The sequence below is a fragment of the Anomaloglossus baeobatrachus genome, chromosome 8 (assembly GCF_048569485.1).
Source record: "Anomaloglossus baeobatrachus isolate aAnoBae1 chromosome 8, aAnoBae1.hap1, whole genome shotgun sequence".
Lineage (NCBI taxonomy): Eukaryota > Metazoa > Chordata > Amphibia > Anura > Aromobatidae > Anomaloglossus > Anomaloglossus baeobatrachus.
The window spans coordinates 202,991,589-203,009,769 of NC_134360.1; the positions used below are offsets into that span (position 1 = coordinate 202,991,589).

At 48.5% G+C, this 18,181-nt stretch overlaps 1 protein-coding gene across 1 annotated transcript in view; it reads right to left on the bottom strand.

The window, feature by feature from the left end:
• SLC44A3 (solute carrier family 44 member 3) overlaps nt 1–11,320 on the bottom strand; it is a 121,354-nt gene extending 110,034 nt beyond the window's left edge. The window contains exons 1-3 of the mRNA XM_075320080.1: nt 11,108–11,320; nt 10,943–11,030; nt 1,516–1,617 (exon numbers count right to left, since the gene is read on the bottom strand). Of these exons, the coding sequence (XP_075176195.1) occupies nt 1,516–1,617; nt 10,943–10,969 (129 nt within the window). The 5' untranslated portion in view covers nt 10,970–11,030; nt 11,108–11,320. The remainder of the gene's footprint in view (nt 1–1,515; nt 1,618–10,942; nt 11,031–11,107) is intronic.
• Nucleotides 11,321–18,181: the final 6,861 nt, after the last annotated feature.

An 18,181-nucleotide genomic window follows, 5' to 3' on the forward strand; every position in this document is an offset into this window, starting at 1 on the left:
ATCATGCGGGCAGGCTGTTAATTATGCACGCACCCCCCGCTCATAATCCCGCCCACCTGTCAGCGCTGCCTTCAGCACTCAGAGATGATGGGCGGGAGGATGGGCGTGCATATGAAATGAGCGGGCCCACGTGGTCACGGCAGGCTGCTACAGCCTGCTCGTGCCCCCGATGACCCTCTCCACCGCAGCACCCTCATTCCCCGCAGCCACATTCAGATTATAATACGTGCCCCCCACTTTCCCCCAACATTTGGGGGGAAAAAGTGCGTCTTATAGTCCGAAAAATTCGGTAAGTAAATCAGGTGATGTGCATCTCTGTAATGAGGAGGGGTGTGGTGTAATGACATCAACACCCTATATAAGGTGTGCTTAATTATTAGGAAACTTCCTTTCCTTTGGCAAAATGGGTCAGAAAAGAGATTTGACGGGCTCTGAAAAGTCCAAAATTGTGAGATGTCTTGCAGAGGGATGCAACAGAAAGGATGCGGAAGATAAAAAGTCAAGACTGGGCCAAGAAATATCTTAAGACTGATTTTTCAAAGATTTTATGGACTGATGAAATGAGAGTGACTCTTGATGGGCCAGATGGATGGGCCAGGGGCTGGAGCAGTAAAGGGCAGAGAGCTCCACTCCGACTCAGACGCCAGCAAGGTAGAGGTGGGGTACTGGTATGGTCTGGTATCAAAGATTAACTTGTGGGACCTTTTCAGGTTGAAGATAGAGCGAAGCTCAACTCCCAGACCTACTGCCAGTTTCTGGAAGACAAGTTTTTCAAGAAGTGGTACAGGAAGAAGTCGGTATCATTCAAGAAAAACATGATTTTCATGCAGGACAATGCTCCATCACATGCATCCAATTACTCCACAGCGTGGCTGGCCAGTAAAGTTCTAAAAGATTAAAAAATAATGACATGGCCCCCTTGTTCACCTGATCTGAACCACATAGAGAACCTGTGGTCCCTCATAAAATGTGAGATTTACAGGGAGGGAAAACAGTCCACCGCTCGGAACAGTGTCTGGGAGGCTGTGGTGGCTGCTGCACGCAATATTGATCGCAAACAGGATCAAGCAACTGACAGAATCTATGGATGGTCGGCTACTGAGTGTCATCAGAAAGAAAGGTGGCTATATTGGTCACTAAATTCTTTTGGGGGGGTTGTTTTTGCATGTCAGAAATGTTTATTTCTAAATTTTGTGCAGTTATATTGGTTTACCTGGTGAAAATAAACAAGTGAGATGGGAATATATTTGTTTTTTTATTAAATTGCCTAATAATTCTGCACAGTAATGGTTACCTGCACAAACAGATATCCTCCTAAGATAGCCAAATCTAAAAAAAAAAAAAAAACCCACTCCAGCTTCCAAAAATATTAAGCTTTGATACTTATGAGTCTTTTGGGTTGATTCAGAGCATAGTTATTGATCAATAATAAAAAAAAAAAAACAAAATCCTCTAAAATACAACTTGCCTAATAATTCTGCACACGGTGTAAATACTTATAGCGCCGTCACTTACCAAACCACAACAGAAAAGGAAAAATACCACCAGCCAGGAGATATCCGTGCATTTTCTGTGCAGTAGAAGCCTCCATTGTCGCTGTCTGGTGTCTTCAGAAACCTGAAATAAAGAATGTGCACTGTGACCTGACGAGATGAAATGATTTTACCTACAGAACCTAGTAAGGAAACATCTAAGCCTACGTCATTCTTTTGTAGCACATTGTGTCCATGGGAAATAAACAAATGAGCACAGACGGAGGAAAACTATGTGAAGCACGCAGCTCGTCTGAGCCGATGCTACCATCACTGCGGGATTAGGAAACCACCACAAGTGTCGTGCACGGCCCCGCCAAAATAAATTCATCCATTTAAGGAGGACAGCAAGATGAGAATATAGAAAAAAAAAATGTAAAAAAAAAAAATTGTTATTTTTAAAAGTTTCTACTAATAATGCAATATCTTCTCCAATGCAAAGTACAACATATGCAATAATGCTCAGTTCCTTCATCATTTCTACCACTGCAAAGTGTGAGTAAGCTCCAATCTAATGTCCATGGCAGCATAAATGGACCCTGCACCCCAGGACTGAAAGTACACATTTCTCCTGCATAGTCACTCTGCCTGGTCCCCTACCAGTGCCTGCTGCGGTCTCTTCTGCTCAGATCTGACTTAAAGGGAACCAATCACCAGGATTGTCGTATATAACCTAAAGCCAGAGCTATACTGGCACTATCGGGCTGATTCTATACATACCTGTAGTGATCAGCTCGGATGTATAGGTTTTGAAATCCAAGAAAGTAAAGTTTATAAAAATCAGCAGCTTGTTGAGTGACAGCAGCTGAGGATCAGATAATATCTGGGGGAGTATTCATAGTTATCCCCGCCCCCTGTTAGAATTAGCATAATTATACAAACAATTCACTTTTTCTCTTGCAGGACCTGTGTGAGGTCATAGCCATGTGACCAGAAGGGGCGGGGCCTCAGCCAACAAAGCAGATACCACTAAGGCTGCTTTCACACACCCGTTTTTTGCCGTGCGGCACAATACGGCGCTTTACAGAAAAAACGCAACCGTTTTGGTTTTTATTGCCGCCGGCTGCGTTTTTTCCCGCATAGACTTGCATTAGCGCTGTATTGTGACGCATGGCCTTGCGTTACACGTCCGTTTTTTGCCGGATGCGGCAATATTTAGCCCATGCAGTGGCCAGATGGAACGTTGCCTGGCACGTTTTTTTGTGCGGCGAAAAAAAAACGCATCGCACCGGATTCGTCGCGATTTCCAATGCAAGCCTATGGATGCCGGATGCGTTTTTTTGCACTGCGCATGCTCAGTATCAAGCCGCATCCGTCAAAAAACGGATGGGCCGCATGGAAAAACTTATACAACGGATCTGGTTTTTCCGCCGCATCCGTTGCATAGGTTTTTGAGCTGGACTGCAAAAACCGGATGTGTGAAAGCAGCCTTAGCAACATTTTTCTGTTGGCTGAGGCCCCGCCCCTTCTGGTCACATGGGTATGACCTTACAGGTCCTGCTAGTGATGTGAAAAAGTAAATTGCTTGTATAATACTTATGCTAATTCTAAAAGGGGGAGGGGATAACCATGAATACCCCCCAGATATTATCTGATCCTCAGCTGCTGTCACTCAAGAAGCTGCCGATTTTATAAACTTTACTTTCTTGGGTTTTAAAACCTAAACATCCGAGCTGACCACTACAGGTATGTGTAGAATCAGCCTGATAGCGCCAGTATAGCACTGGATTTAGGTTATATATGAAAATCCTGGTGATTGGTTCCCTTTAATTTCCTCCTCTTACCAAAATCTCCGCTGCAGAGGCACAATGAGTCTAAACCTTGCACCCTTGTCTGTCCTGCGCTATGGGACAAAAAAGGCAGAGAAGCCAAGATTTAGACTTACCACCTCCCTCCCCATGACACTCTCAAGGCTATCTTGGAAGCAAAAGAAATGGAACGTCCCTCTGGGTCTAGGGGGACACATAGGCAAGCAGAAGGCACCAGGTGAAGGCAACTATACACAGTTTAGTCCTAGGATGGAGGGTCACTGCCATCTATTCTCTGATTTAAACGCAATCTGTTTCCAGGTTTTTGCTCCCCCATCTGAGAGTAGCATAATGTCGAGACAGAGACCCTGATTCCAGTGATGTGTCACTTACAGAGCTCTTTGCTGTCATTTTGATAAAATCAATGTTTTCTCTGCTACAGATTTAGCAGTTATACAGAGCTCATGAATATGCTGGACTAACTGGCAGCACACCAAGTAGCCCTGTAATGATAATCTCCTGCTGATTAAACAGTGATTTTATCAAATCTACACTAAACATGGCTGGAATCAGGGTCTCTGTCCCTACGTTATGCTGCTCTCACATTAGGTGGCAAAAACCTGGTGACAGATTCCCATTAAGTTCTTCGAAAAGAGAAAAAAAAAAAATAAATCTCAAAATGCATCATGATCTCCAGTCTGAGGCCAAACCGCACCCTGGGCGATCCTCCACACTCCAGTACCAGGATGGTGAGCTGCGGTCAGGACACTGGGCCAGCGCTCTTCCCACTAGTGTCTATGTAAGAAGTATTTTAGCAATGGAGAGAAGGGAGATGTGAAGTTCCTATGAAAACATGCTGCACACACCCACCCCCGTATGCTGCACACACCCACCCCCGTATGCTGCACACACCCACCCCCGTATGCTGCACACACCCACCCCCGTATGCTGCACACACCCACCCCCGTATGCTGCATTTACAGATATCAAGGATTTAGAGATTGGATCACTTTATGCAAACCACAAAAAAGGCAAAAAGGGGGCAGAATCCTTTCCATGATGTAAGATCTCGTCCAGGTATGTTTGACATAAACGCCGCGGTGTTTCAGAGAAAAACCATTCTAAATGCCGCTCCTGAAACAAGCAGGCAGAGGGATACCCGTCAGTCATTGGCGCGGCGGGCCGGGAGAAGCCACCAAGGACCCGCCTTGCTGACTAGTCTCATGTGCGGCTCGGTCCCCGATTGTTAATAAAGTGTGAAAATCCCACTCTTTTTAAAAGGGAACCTGTCACCAGATTTTGCGACTATAAGCTGCGGCCACCACCAGTGAGCCCTTTTATACAGCATTCCAGTATACTGTATAGAAGAGCCCAGGCCACTCTGTATAATGTAAAACACACTTTTATAATACTCACCTAAGGGGCAGTCCAGTCCGATGGGTGTCGCTGCTCTCCGGTCCGGCAACTCCTCTCTCCGGTCTGGCGCCTCCTCTCTCCGGCGATCGCCGTCTTCCTTCTAAGGCCCATGCGCATGACGCGTCCTACGTCTTCCACACTAGCCGGCATTGAGGTCCTGCGCAGGCGCACTTTGTTCTGCCTTTCTCAGGGCATATCAAAGTATTGGAAAGGAGAACTTCAGCTCACCTGTTGCCTGGGCTGTAGAATCCAGCAAGTGCACGGAATCCACCGGTGAGTCCCAGCCGGTAGTGCAGAAGAGAGAAGTTGGAGAAAGGATCCGGCACCAAAGCTCCTTATGCTAAAAACATCATAACCTTTAATGGAGACATTTAAAAAACAGTATGGTTGAGACCCAAGGTGGTATCAGTGACGGGGAAACTTTACGCGTTTCGGACCTAGTCCAAAACGCGTAAAGTTTCCCCGTCACTGATACCACCTTGGGTCTCCACCATACTGTTTTTTAAATGTCTCCATTAAAGGTTATGATGTTTTTAGCATAAGGAGCTTTGGTGCCGGATCCTTTCTCCAACTTCTCTCTTCATATCAAAGTATCGTAGTGCGCATGCGCCCACGGTCTTTAACCGTTCCTCATGCCTGCACGTCACAGTACTTTGATCTGCCCTCAGCAGGGTAGATCAAAGTGCGCCTGCGCAGGACCGCAGTGTTGGCCTGTTTGGATGACAGACACATCATCCACGCTGGGCTGGGTAGAAGGAAGACGGCGGTGGCCGAAGAGAGGAGGTGCCGGACAGGAGAGCAGTGACACCCATTGGAGCGGGCTGCCCCCTAGGTGAGTATTACAAAAGTGTTTATGTTACACAGAGCGGCCTGGGCTCTTATATACTGTATTCTGGAATGCTGTATATAACAGCTCAGTGGTGGCCGCAGCTTATAGTCACCAAATGTGGTGACAGGTTCCCTTTAATACTCAAGCATACCTACATATATATACATACATACATACATACATACATACATATATATATTTCCACAACGGAAACGCACTAAATGTGCACGAGTGTTTTTTCAACTGTGGATTCTCGGCATTAATTCAAGTCTATGGGGAAAATCTGCACCGAAAATTCATCGTGCCCGCAAGAGAAATTCACACGCTGCGGCTTTGAATAACACTCTGCAGGTCAATTCACGCAGCATAAAAGGAGGAGCACAGTGTGCAAGAGCTTTCTATAACTCCCATCCACGTTGCTGGAAACATTAGGCCCTGTGCGCACAGTGCGTTTTACCCGTGTTTTTGCTGCAGAAATTTCTTGAGAAAATGGTTGTAACCATTCTGCAGACATTCCCCAGCAAAACCTATGGGGAAAAAAAATAGCTGTGCGCACACTGCGTTTTGTTCTCAAAAACATTCTTTCTGCAAAATTTCTTGAAAAAAAGAATGATCATGTCACTACGTTTCTGCAGGTACCTGTGTTTTTTTGCCATAGATAATGGTAAAATAATGCAGGGACCAACCTGCGGAAACAACGCACCAAAAACTCAGGTGCGCTAATCTTTCACTTGAGAGAAATCCTTTTTCTAGTGCGGACAGGGCCTAAAGGCCATTTTCTGCACCAAATCTGCATCTTCTGGCAGAACCCCCCCCCCCCCCGCCTCCACCAAAAGAGAGGTGCATTTTTGCTTTGTACTTTTCATAATGAAGTCAATGAGTGGAAGGGCTGAAAAATGCACTAGGAATTGACATGCTGCGGATTATTTTCTGCACCAAATCTGCAGGGAGAAAATAAGCGACGTGTGCACAACACTTCAGTTTTCTCATTGACTTTGCTGCCATAAGGATAGACCTGAGATATGTGACGAAAATGCACCAAAAAATGCATCAAAAACACAGTGCGCACATGGCTTAAGGTTGTGTGCACAGATGAAGTATTTGGTGTAAAAATTTCTGCACCATTTCTTCATCTTTTGGCAGAAACAAAAACGCAGAGGAAAAAGCGTGTTTGAGGGCAGTAGGATGTAGGGGCTGAGCTCCTTATTCCTGTAGTGTCACTTTCTGCGCTGCTGAATTTGGCTCTTTATCTCCGGCGCTCTTCATGTAAACCAGCGTGCACCACGTCACAATGGAGTACACAGGGCCGGAGATCTTTGGAGCTCCTCAAACATCCCTTTAAAAACACACAACTTTTAATTTCCTTTGAGAAATCGGCTGTTCACAAGGAGCTTGAAGATTTTTTCTTTTCCCTCAAAAAGTTTTTGAAAAACACCCAGTTGAGATAAAAAGTGCTCGTCATGTGGAAATTAATGGAATCTGCGGCAAAGCGTTTCAAAAACTCTCAAAAAGAACAAAAAAACCCCCAAAAAAAACACGTTTCACAAAGCAGTCAACAGCCTCAAAAAGCTGTGTGAATACTGCCTCAGGAAAGCTGCAGGACCACCATTGTGCAGCCCCAAGGCTATGATCACCCTGCTCTCCTCAGGAATCTCTGATAATATTTTTATAGTTCAGGTAGACTAATTTCACACATCCGTTTTTTGCTCTGCGGCACAATACGGCGCTCTGCAGAAAAACCGCAACCGTTTTTTTTTGCCGCCGGTTGCGTTTTTGCATAGACTTTAATTAGTGCCGTATTGTGCCTCATGGGCTTGCGTTCGGTCCGGTTTTTGCCGCATGCGACAGATTTAGCCGATGCCGTGGCCGGATGGAACGTTGCCTGCAACGTTTTTTGCTCCGGCAAAAAAAAACGCATCGCGCCGCATCCAGCCGCTGCGGCGCATTTTTCAATGCATGCCTATGGACGCCGGATGCGGCACGATGCGGAAAAAAACGCATCCGGACGCCGCATGCGGTTTCTTCCACTGCACATGCTCAGTAGCGTGCCGCAACCGGAAAAAAACGGACGGGGCGCATGTAAAAACTTATGCAAAGGATGCGGTGTTTTCGCCGCAGCCATTGCATAGGTTTCACAGCCGGATTGAGCCGCACTGCTCAAACCGGATGTGTGAAAGTAGCCTTAGGCTAAATCTGCCGCATGCGGCAAAAACCGGACCGAACGCAAGCCCCTGCGGCACAATACGGCACTAATGTAAGTCTATGCAAAAAAAAACGCAACCGGCGTTACAAAAGCCGGTTGCGGTTTTTCTGCAGAACGCCGTATTGTGCCGCAGAGCAAAAATCCGGATGTGTGAAAGTAGCCTAGGCTACTTTCACACATCAGTTTTTGGCATCAGGCACAATCCTGTGTGTGCCTGATGCAACGGATCCGGCGCAGAATATGCAAAAGCTGATGTGCCTGATCCTTTTTTTGACGGTTCCAATATATCTGATTCGTCAAAAAACGGATCCTTTGCATACTTTTCGTCCTTTTTTTTTTTGCTGGATCAGTTTTTTTCAATACATTGGAGCATGCTCAGTTTACAAAAAGGGATCCGGCGGCCGCATCCGTTTTTTACTGCATTACGCCGGATACGGCGTCCATAGGCTTCCATTGTAAAACACGCCGTATCGCGTCGGATCAGACGCGATGTGGTTTTTTTGCCGGACAAAAAAATGTTACAAGATACGTTCCCTCCGGCCGCCGCTTTAGGCAATTATGACGGATCCGGCAAAAGCCGGATGCAACGCAAGGCCATCAGGCACAATCCGGCGCTAATACAAATCAATGGGGATAAAACGGATCCGGCACCGGATCCGTTTACCCGTTTTTTTCCGGATTGTGCCTGATGGAAAAAAAACCCTGATGTGTGAAATTAGCCTTAGGCTACTTTCACACATCCGGTTTTTGCTCTGTTGGACAATACGGCGCTCTGCAAAAAAAAAACGCAACCATTTTTTTGCCGCCGGTTGCGGTTTTTTTTTTGCATAGACTTAAATTAGTGCCGTATTGTGCCGCATGGGCTTACGTTCGGTCCGTTTTTTGCCGCATGCAGCAGATATAGGCTACTTTCACACATCCGGTTTGAGCAGTGCGGCTCAATCCGGCTGTGAAACCTATGCAACGGATGCGGCGAAAACACCGCATCCTTTGCACAAGTTTTTACATGCGGCCCGTCCGTTTTTTTCCGGTTGCGGCATGCTACTGAGCATGCGCAGTGGAAGAAACCGCATGCGGCTGTCGGATGCGTTTCTTTCCGCATCGCGCCGCATCCGGCGTCCATAGGCATGCATTGAAAAATGCGCCGCAGCGGCCGGATGCGGCAAGATGCGGTGTTTTTGCCGGAGCAAAAAACGTTGCAGGCAACGTTCCATCCGGCCGCGGCATCGGCTAAATCTGCCGCATGCGGCAAAAACCGGACCGAACGCAAGCCCATGCGGCACAATACGGCACTAATGTAAGTCTATGCAAAAAAAAACGCAATCGGCGGCAAAAAAAAAACGGTTGCGTTTTTTTCTGCAGAGCGCCGTATTGTGCAGCAGAGCAAAAACCGGATGTGTGAAAGTAGCCTTAGCCGATGCTGCGGCCGGATGAAACGTTGAGTGCAACGTTTTTTGCTCCGGCAAAAAAAATGCATCGCGCCACATGCCTATCGACACCGGATGCAGCGCGATGCGGAAAAAAACGCATTCGGCCGCTGCATGCGGTTTCTTCCACTGCGCATGCTCAGTAGCATGCCGCAACCGGAAAAAAACGGACGGGCCGCATGTAAAAACGTATGCAAAGGATGCGGTGTTTTCGACGCATCCGTTGCATAGGTTTCACAGCCGGATTGAGCCGCAGTGGTCAAACCGGATGTGTGAAAGTAGCCTTACATCTACTGCAGTGTAGTTGGTGACAGTAGCCATAACCTGTGCCCTAATAACCTGGCAGAGACCTGGTGCCCAAATGCGCCCTACTAGCCTGGCTGTGGCTTGGTGCTGTGTCCTGGTAGTCTGGCAGTGCCCTGGTGCTGTGCCCTGCTGTCAGGCTGTGCCCTGGTGCTATGCCCGGCAGTGCCCTGGTGCTATGCCCGGCAGTGCCCTGGTGCTATGCCCGGCAGTGCCCTGGTGCTATGCCCGGCAGTGCCCTGCTGTCAGGCTGTGCCCTGGTGCTATGCCCAGCAGTGCCCTGCTGTCAGGCTGTGCCCTGGTGCTATGCCCGGCAGTGCCCTGCTGTCAGGCTGTGCCCTGCTGTCAGGCTGTGCCCGGCAGTGCCCTGGTGTCAGTCTGTGCCCTGGTGCTATGCCCGGCAGTGCCCTGGTGCTATGCCCGGCAGTGCCCTGCTGCTATGCCCGGCAGTGCCCTGGTGCTATGCCCGGCAGTGCCCTGCTGCTATGCCCGGCAGTGCCCTGCTGCTATGCCCGGCAGTGCCCTGCTGCTATGCCCGGCAGTGCCCTGCTGCTATGCCCGGCAGTGCCCTGCTGCTATGCCCGGCAGTGCCCTGCTGTCAGGCTGTGCCTTGGTGCTATGCCCGGCAGTGCCCTGCTGTCAGGCTGTGCCTTGGTGCTATGCCCGGCAGTGCCCTGCTGTCAGGCTGTGCCTTGGTGCTATGCCCGGCAGTGCCCTGCTGTCAGGCTGTGCCCTGGTGCTATGCCCGGCAGTGCCCTTCTGTCAGGCTGTGCCCTGCTGTCAGGCTGTGCCCTGGTGCTATGCCCGGCAGTGCCCTGGTGTCAGGCTGTGCCCTGGTGCTATGCCCGGCAGTGCCCTGCTGCTATGCCCGGCAGTGCCCTGCTGCTATGCCCTGCAGTGCCCTGCTGTCAGGCTGTGCCTTGGTGCTATGCCCGGCAGTGCCCTGCTGTCAGGCTGTGCCCTGGTGCTATGCCCGGCAGTGCCCTGCTGTCAGGCTGTGCCCTGGTGCTATGCCCGGCAGTGCCCTGGTGCTATGCCCGGCAGTGCCCTGCTGTCAGGCTGTGCCTTGGTGCTATGCCCGGCAGTGCCCTGCTGTCAGGCTGTGCCCTGGTGCTATGCCCTGGTGCTATGCCCGGCAGTGCCCTGCTGTCAGCCTGTGCCTTGCTGTCAGCCTGTGCCCTGGTGCTATGCCCGGCAGTGCCCTGCTGTCAGGCTGTGCCCTGGTGCTATGCCCGGCAGTGCCCTGCTGTCAGCCTGTGCCCTGGTGCTATGCCCTGCAGTGTCCTGCTGTCAGCCTGTGCCCTGGTGCTATGCCCGGCAGTGTCCTGCTGTCAGCCTGTGCCCTGGTGCTATGCCCGGCAGTGTCCTGCTGTCAGCCTGTGCCCTGGTGCTATGCCCGGCAGTGCCCTGGTGTCAGCCTGTGCCCTGGTGCTATGCCCGGCAGTGCCCTGCTGTCCCCCACCCTGTGCACGGTCACGTGGTACCTGATACTCCCCGCAGCAGCGCGACATGGTGCTGGTTCTTCTCTGCCGGACTCACCGGACCACCGGCGGCGGGAACATGGACGCCTCCCTGTGTAAAGACCGCACAACACTATTATAATGCAGGAGAGCATTATACCGCCAGCGCCGGACTCCGGGCACACTTACAGCAAGTTGTGGTGCAGCAGTGCGGGCGTCACCGGGCACTGAGGGGCCGCATGAGCAGCGGGTCAGACGCTCTCGCACAGGCAGGTGTTGGCACAGGCAGGTGTTGGCACAGGCTGGCCCCGCCCTCTGCCCGCAGCGGCCAGGTGAACAAGTCCTGTCCCAGATCACAGGCTGTGCGGACTGGAGCCGCCGCGGACGAGCACTGCCCGGTGTATAGGGGCAGCGCCACCTGCCGGGGAGCAGTAGTACTGCAACGCTCTCAGGTATGTGTTTTAGTATATGTGTCTGTAGCGACACCTGCGGGCGAGCAGCGGTACTACAATGCTCAGGTATGTCGTCTAGTATATGTGTCTGTAGTGACACCTGCCGGTGAGATGTGGTAGTTCTCCGATACAGCGCCGAGCGCTCAGGTATGTTCTCTGAGTTGAATATATCGCCACCTGCCGGTGAGCAGGCGTACTGCACGCTTATGATAGCCTGTTCTTAGGTCAATTCTCCTGTATGTGTCGCCTCCTGCCGGTGAGCAGTGGTACTTCTCTATTATATTCCCTCTCACCTTTGCACCCTCTTTGCTTGCAGAAAGTTAATGTTTACTTTTCCCACAATCTCACCAAAATGCTAACAACGATCTGTATGTGAGTTTGGCTCCACGTGGTGCATCTTACAGAGCACAGGGGTTTTTGTGGGTGTTTTTATGAGGACAAAATATAGTAAAAAAAAGAAAAAATGAATGAACTGATTCTTAAAAGAAGAGGAAAAGAAATCTGCATGAAGGAAAAAAAGCAACATTAAAAATCTCACATATTTTGGCAACGGAGAACAAAAGAAAAACTCCAGACAAAAAACTGTGTGAATAGGGTTTGTTCACACAATGCAATTTTTTTGAAAATCGCTGTAAAATAACCCCGTTTGTGCTGTCATTTTGGAAAATTTTAGCATAAAGCTCGGTGCGATCACATTGAGTGAGTACCATGCTAATATCAGGGGCGGACATACCATTCCTACAACCTTGGTAAGGTAAGGGGGCCAAAAGGTAAAGGGGGCCACCACCCCCAAAGCTGCAAGTAGCAGTATGTTTTTTTTCTTGTTTTTTTTCCCATAAGTGCCACCCTGATGGTGAAAACAGACACACGGACGACAATGGATGACTCAAGGATAGAAAAAAAGGATTGGTCAAAATGACCCTGAATGGCTGAGATGGGAATAACCAGTGTTTTTTAATGCATGTGCAATTTTTCTAGTGTTTTGGGGTTTTTTTGCATTTCTCTATGTGTGAGTACATATGGCCAGAGGGGTAACAACCGCGGTCACAGAGATCACCACTGCGACCACCTGCCCCAGTCCCTGATTCAGTTGGATGTATGTCCGGGGGCACAAATCCAGCTGAAATACTTCGCAGCACAGAGACCTGTCGGGTCCCTGCACTGTGATGTGCCGGCTGCTGATTAAGGCCATGAATATTCATTGCTCCCCACTCACACAATCCTAGGCATGGGGAGCAGAGAATATTCTGACAGCTACCGATACTGTTAGTTGTCGCGCATGACACTGACGTCATGCGCTGCGCCGCTTACATGCTGTCAATTGCCGGCAAGCCAGCGTCACAGGAGGACGCCGGGGGAGCGCAGGGAAGGTGAGTACAATTGTTTATTATTTTTTTTTACTGTGTGCAGTGCGGTGGAGGCTATTTATCAGGATGAGGGGGTTATATACCATGATGAAGGGCTATATACCAGGATGGGGCTATATAGTAGGTTAAAGGGGCTATATAGCATGATGGGGGCTATTTACCAGGATGAGGGGGCTATATAGCATGATGGGGGCTATATAGCATGATGGGGGGCCATATAGCATGATGGGGGGCTATATAGCATGATGGGGCTATATACCAGGATTGAGAGCTATATACCAGGATTAGGGGGCTATATACCAGCATGAGGGGGCTATATACCAGCATGAGGGGGCTATATACCAGCATAAGGAGGCTATATACCAGGATGAGGGGCTATATAGCATGATGGGGGCTATATACAAGGATGGAGCACTATATACCAGGATGAGGGTGCTATATAGCATTATAGGGGGCTATATACCAGGATGGAGGGCTATATACCAGAATGAGGGGGCTATATAGCATGATGGGGGCTATATACAAGGATGGAGCACTATATACCAGGATGAGGGTGCTATAGAGCATTATAGGGGGCTATATACCAGGATGGAGGGCTATATACCAGAATGAGGGGGCTATATAGCATGATGGGGACTATATACCAGAATGAGGGGCTAAATACCAGGATGAGGGGCTATATACCAGGATGAGGGGCTATATACCAGGATGATGGGGCTATATACCAGGTTGGAGTACATATTTATGTGACGCCCTGGACAATCAGGTCGTCATAGGGTATTGTGCAATCTGCCCTTCTGTGCAATATCCACCTCCTCCTTGGTTATGGGTCCCCAACTACATGGTGTTGCCGACAACAGCTAGTAAAGTCCTAGGTACACTCTACACCACACCAACCAGATACACCAGTGGACGGCCTGAGTGGAATAGGGTCGCCCACTTGGGGGGTTAGTTAGGGGAGGTCAGGAGTGTCAAGAGTCAGTGTAATGTTGGAAGTGAAGGAGAGAGGAGGTCAGGAGCCGCGCTCCTTGGAAGCCTCTAGGTAGCAAACAGTGGTCTGGGCCTTGTAGGAGCTGGACCCCCGGTAGCAGGGGATCATGACAAGGGGCACGGAACTGTCGAGGAGGACAGCCAGCGGCCTTGTACCATCACCGGGCTGGGACAAGGGCACGACAGGGTACGTGGACCCTAGATCAGGGAGTAGCTTCAGGCAACCTGACAATTTACCCGACAAGAACGGAGCCTTCAAGATCCGCTCTCCACCCACTCCAGAATCGGGGTACTAGCGCAACGAGGGGGATAGGACTTTCCACAGAAACGGTCCAGAAAATCCCAAGCGTGAACCCTGAGGGCAAGCTCCCACAGTTAGCCACACTGGGGCGCGGGACCCAACTAGTTCTATACTACCGGGGCCAACAAGCAAGTGAACTTAGTGCCAGGAGGAAGGTCACAGATCACCAGGCAGCACCATCGGGGACGGGACCCAAACTAGCTCCCCTCAGCGGCAGCGGTGTCCAGAACTTTGGTTTACCCAGTTGTCTGGTGTCAGCTTTATGGACTGAGTGAGTACGCAAGTGACCCTTTTGCACCCAACGGCACTCCCCAAACACCATCACCGTGTCCCGGAGCATTCCCCCTACCCGTGGAGGGTCCCAACACCTGGCTGCCCCACTCCATCGCCCCCCGGGTACTCCCAACTGCAGCGGTGGTACTCCACATTACCACACACCATGGGTGGCGTCACGAACTCTAAACACAATCCCCTGTAAATACCCCCCCCCTCATTTGAGTGGCCGCACGACCCCCGGGTCCAGACGCCCCTCGAGCCACCACGGATCCGGATCCGAGCAGCCCGCTGCTGACACGGGGGCGGCACATTTACCATGCTGAGGAACATATTTACCATGCTGAGGAACATATTTAACAGGGTGGGAGACATATTTATCAGGAAGTAGCCCAGGTTGGGGAACATTACTACATGAAGGGGGAGGAGGTGCAACTCGTATGTCTTTATAGGATTTAGAATGCTACAATGGCCCATACATCTGATCAACATATGGAGGCCCAGGCTGAAACTCCGCACCAGGTCCCATCAGACTCTAGTTACGCCACTGCATGTGGCCACAATATAGTCATGTTAACAAGTCCTTAAGAACTTCCTGACACTTGCTGTTACCGCTCTGATCTTCTGTGCTCACCTCTTTCTAAACTGCGGGCCCCATTCACACCTCCATTTTTATACCTGCATTAAAATGGATAGATTTTTATTATTGTTTTTTTTCCCAATTCTCCTTTGCTTTTGGTGTCTGTCTGTTTTTACCATCAAGTTTTCCAAGCTTCTCCGAATCATTAGCCAGTAAAAAGCACAACAATCGGATGACACACCAATACAGACCTGTCCTAGGACGTCACACTCCTGTCTTCATCGATCCCCCAGACTTTGAATGAAGCAGAACTGAGCGCTGAACTGCAGTTTCATTCAGCCGCTCCTCTCTGGGCTCCTACAGTGAAGGAGATCGGGGTACTGGACCAGGTTACAGAAATTGGTGGAGATCCTAGATTTAAGGCCTGTAAAAATCAGACATTTATCACTTATCTTTTGGGTTGGGTATAAATGTGCATTGTGGGAAAACCACTGTAGGCCCCCTTCACACGTTCCATAAAAAACCACAAGTGTCACTTTCCCTTTTAACCATCCATATGTGTCATCCGTGTGAAATGTACTGGAATAAATCATTATACTGAAATGAATGGTTTTTATGTGTTAAAAATGTGTAAATATAGATAGATCGATTGTACAGCTATTAACCAAATAAATGAAAAAAATACTTGCAGTCCTTCCAATTTTGATAACCGAAAAAGGTAAAGCAGACAGCTGGGGGCTGGTTTTATAAGTCTGGGAAGGTTCATGGTTATTTGGTCCTTCCCAGCTTAAAAATAGCAGCCTGCAGCCACCCTTGAAATGGCTCATCATGAGATGCTCCAATTCTGACTCTTTGACCATCTCTTCACAGCTGTCCTGATGTAGTGGCAATCGAGGTAATGGTTTTTGGGGTTGATATCAACTGTGCAGTTTCTAAAAACACAGCTGGCATCAAGCCATGGTGTTAATAATACCCCCATTACTAACCCAGTAATATCCTGCCTCTGATGATAAGAAAACTCCTGTAAATGCTTTCTGCCATAACAGGAAATATGAGTCTAATAAGACCCCAGTGGTCAGTGTGAAAATGTTAGATTTACACAATTTCATATTTTTAATAAAAATTGCAATATTAATAAAAAACAAAAAAATTAAATACAAAAATAAATGTAACAACAATTAGTTTAAAAATGTCTCACTTTCTGATGATACTTACCCTTTAAGCTTCGGTCATAATTCCTATATTATTACAGAAATAATAGTTAAAAAATAAGAAAAAATTCACAGAGGCAATGAATCCCCATGACTGTTTGGATGAAGCTGTTTACTATAAGCACATGGAAGATTTCTGCTCCATTTACCTGTAGATTTTTCTTTTAGTGTTAATGTGCCATGAAATAAGGCTGGCGAGCTAACTTTCCATTACATCACACCCAGCCCACACACAAAACTACAAGAGCCGTGTTTGCTTTTGCTTGGAATAAAGCCATTAGGTCAAATGTATGAAATTTCTGCAGCTCTGCCTTGGATTTCACCCTAGGTATGACAAGTGGAGAAATGTGCAGTAAAATGAAATATGAATTTAATAGTAAAATGAGCACCGCAGGGCTGCAATTCTGCTGTGGATTTTTTTTCTGTAGATGAGCATGAAAATGTGATAAAATCTCATACTCATTGCTATGAGTAAGTCCCGTTTGTGCTAATACCCATGAGGCTGCTTCATGTGACATGGGACTATACTGTCCCATACGCTAGGGGACCCTAGGCTATCCCTAACCTCAGGGTTACCCCTAATGGTGGAGATGCGGGAGTCCCATGTCTTACTATTCTCCTGATCAGAACTAATATGTCCAACCTCCAGGGAAGGAAGGGGCAGGAGTGTGTTGGCAACACAGATAAAAACAAACAGGGAAAAACAAAACCTCAGACACACTGCAAACTCACAGGAACAAACAGTAAGAAACTAAGGACGAAAGCAAGAGAGGGAAGGCAGCAACAAAAGGATCACAACCACTCACAGCAACAAAGTAATACAACCATCAGTAAGATTGGATAATAACACCTCGCCAGACCAGTATAGAGAATGTCAGGCTGCCACTAGGGGGAGCTGGAGTCCTGCTGGAAAATACACTACACAGAGCTGAATAAGCCAGGAGGGGAACTCCCAGTGTGCTGAGCATCAGCCGGAAAGCAGAAGCGGGGAATGGTCAGGCAGGCCGGGTCATACACAGTACGGGGAGAAGGAAGACCGGAGGAACGAGCAGAGACAGGGTCGAGATCAGGCCGAGGTCAGTACCAGAGGAAGCAACTGAGTGCGGAGGTAGGAGAGGGGGGAAACAACCGGGGCTATTGTGGGAAAGAAGGAGGTGGTACAGAGGAATGGCAGAACGACTAGGGGACGCAATACAGACAGAGACTGAGGGCATAGAGAGGGGACAGATCAGGATCACACTTACAGGGACCAGCACTCACACGTACAGCAGCTCTGGAAGTGAGGCCTGGGAGAAGTCTCCTCCCCCTAGCCATGTGGACGGGGAGGCGGAACCGTGACAGAGAAGCTATAGCTGGCATTAAAGGAAGAGTCCAGCCAGCATATATAGGAGGGGAGCGAGTATGACTGTCCACCCCACACTATGTGATCAAAGCAGACTAACAAGCAGCCAAGTAGAGATTAACTCTTTCTAGCCTGCCTGTGAACTATAAGTCTGCCAGTCGATGCCTGAGTCTGCCGCCTCTGATAAAAGACATCAGATTGTTAGCAGGCAGAGTGCCAGGATCTGCAGTCTCCACAAATTCTGACACCGCCATGACAGTCGGCAATGTTTCTAAAAACCTCCTTGTGACAACGCCTTTATTATCCTTTGGCTTCCCTCTTTGTTTTTTTTATAGTCTTCACTTTGTTATTACTTACATTCATTAATCTGTTGTATTTGTTATTGGTATATTTTGTCTTTTTCTTGGACCTTCTTCCATTGCAGAGATTTTTTTTCCTCTTTATATGGTATGTTACAGTGCCTTGCGAAAGTATTCGGCCCCTTTGAATTTCTCAACCTTTTCCCACATCTCAAGCTTCAAACATAAAGATATAAAATTTTAATTTTATGGTGAAGAATCAACAACAAGTGGGACACAATTCTAAAGGTGAATGAAATTTATTGCTTATTTTAAACTTTTATAAAAAATAATAAACTGAAAATTGGGGGGGTGCAATATTATTCGGCCCCTTTAAGTTAATACTTTATAGCGCTACCTTTTGCTGCGATTACAGCTGCAGGCGCTCGGGGTATGTGTCTATCAGTTT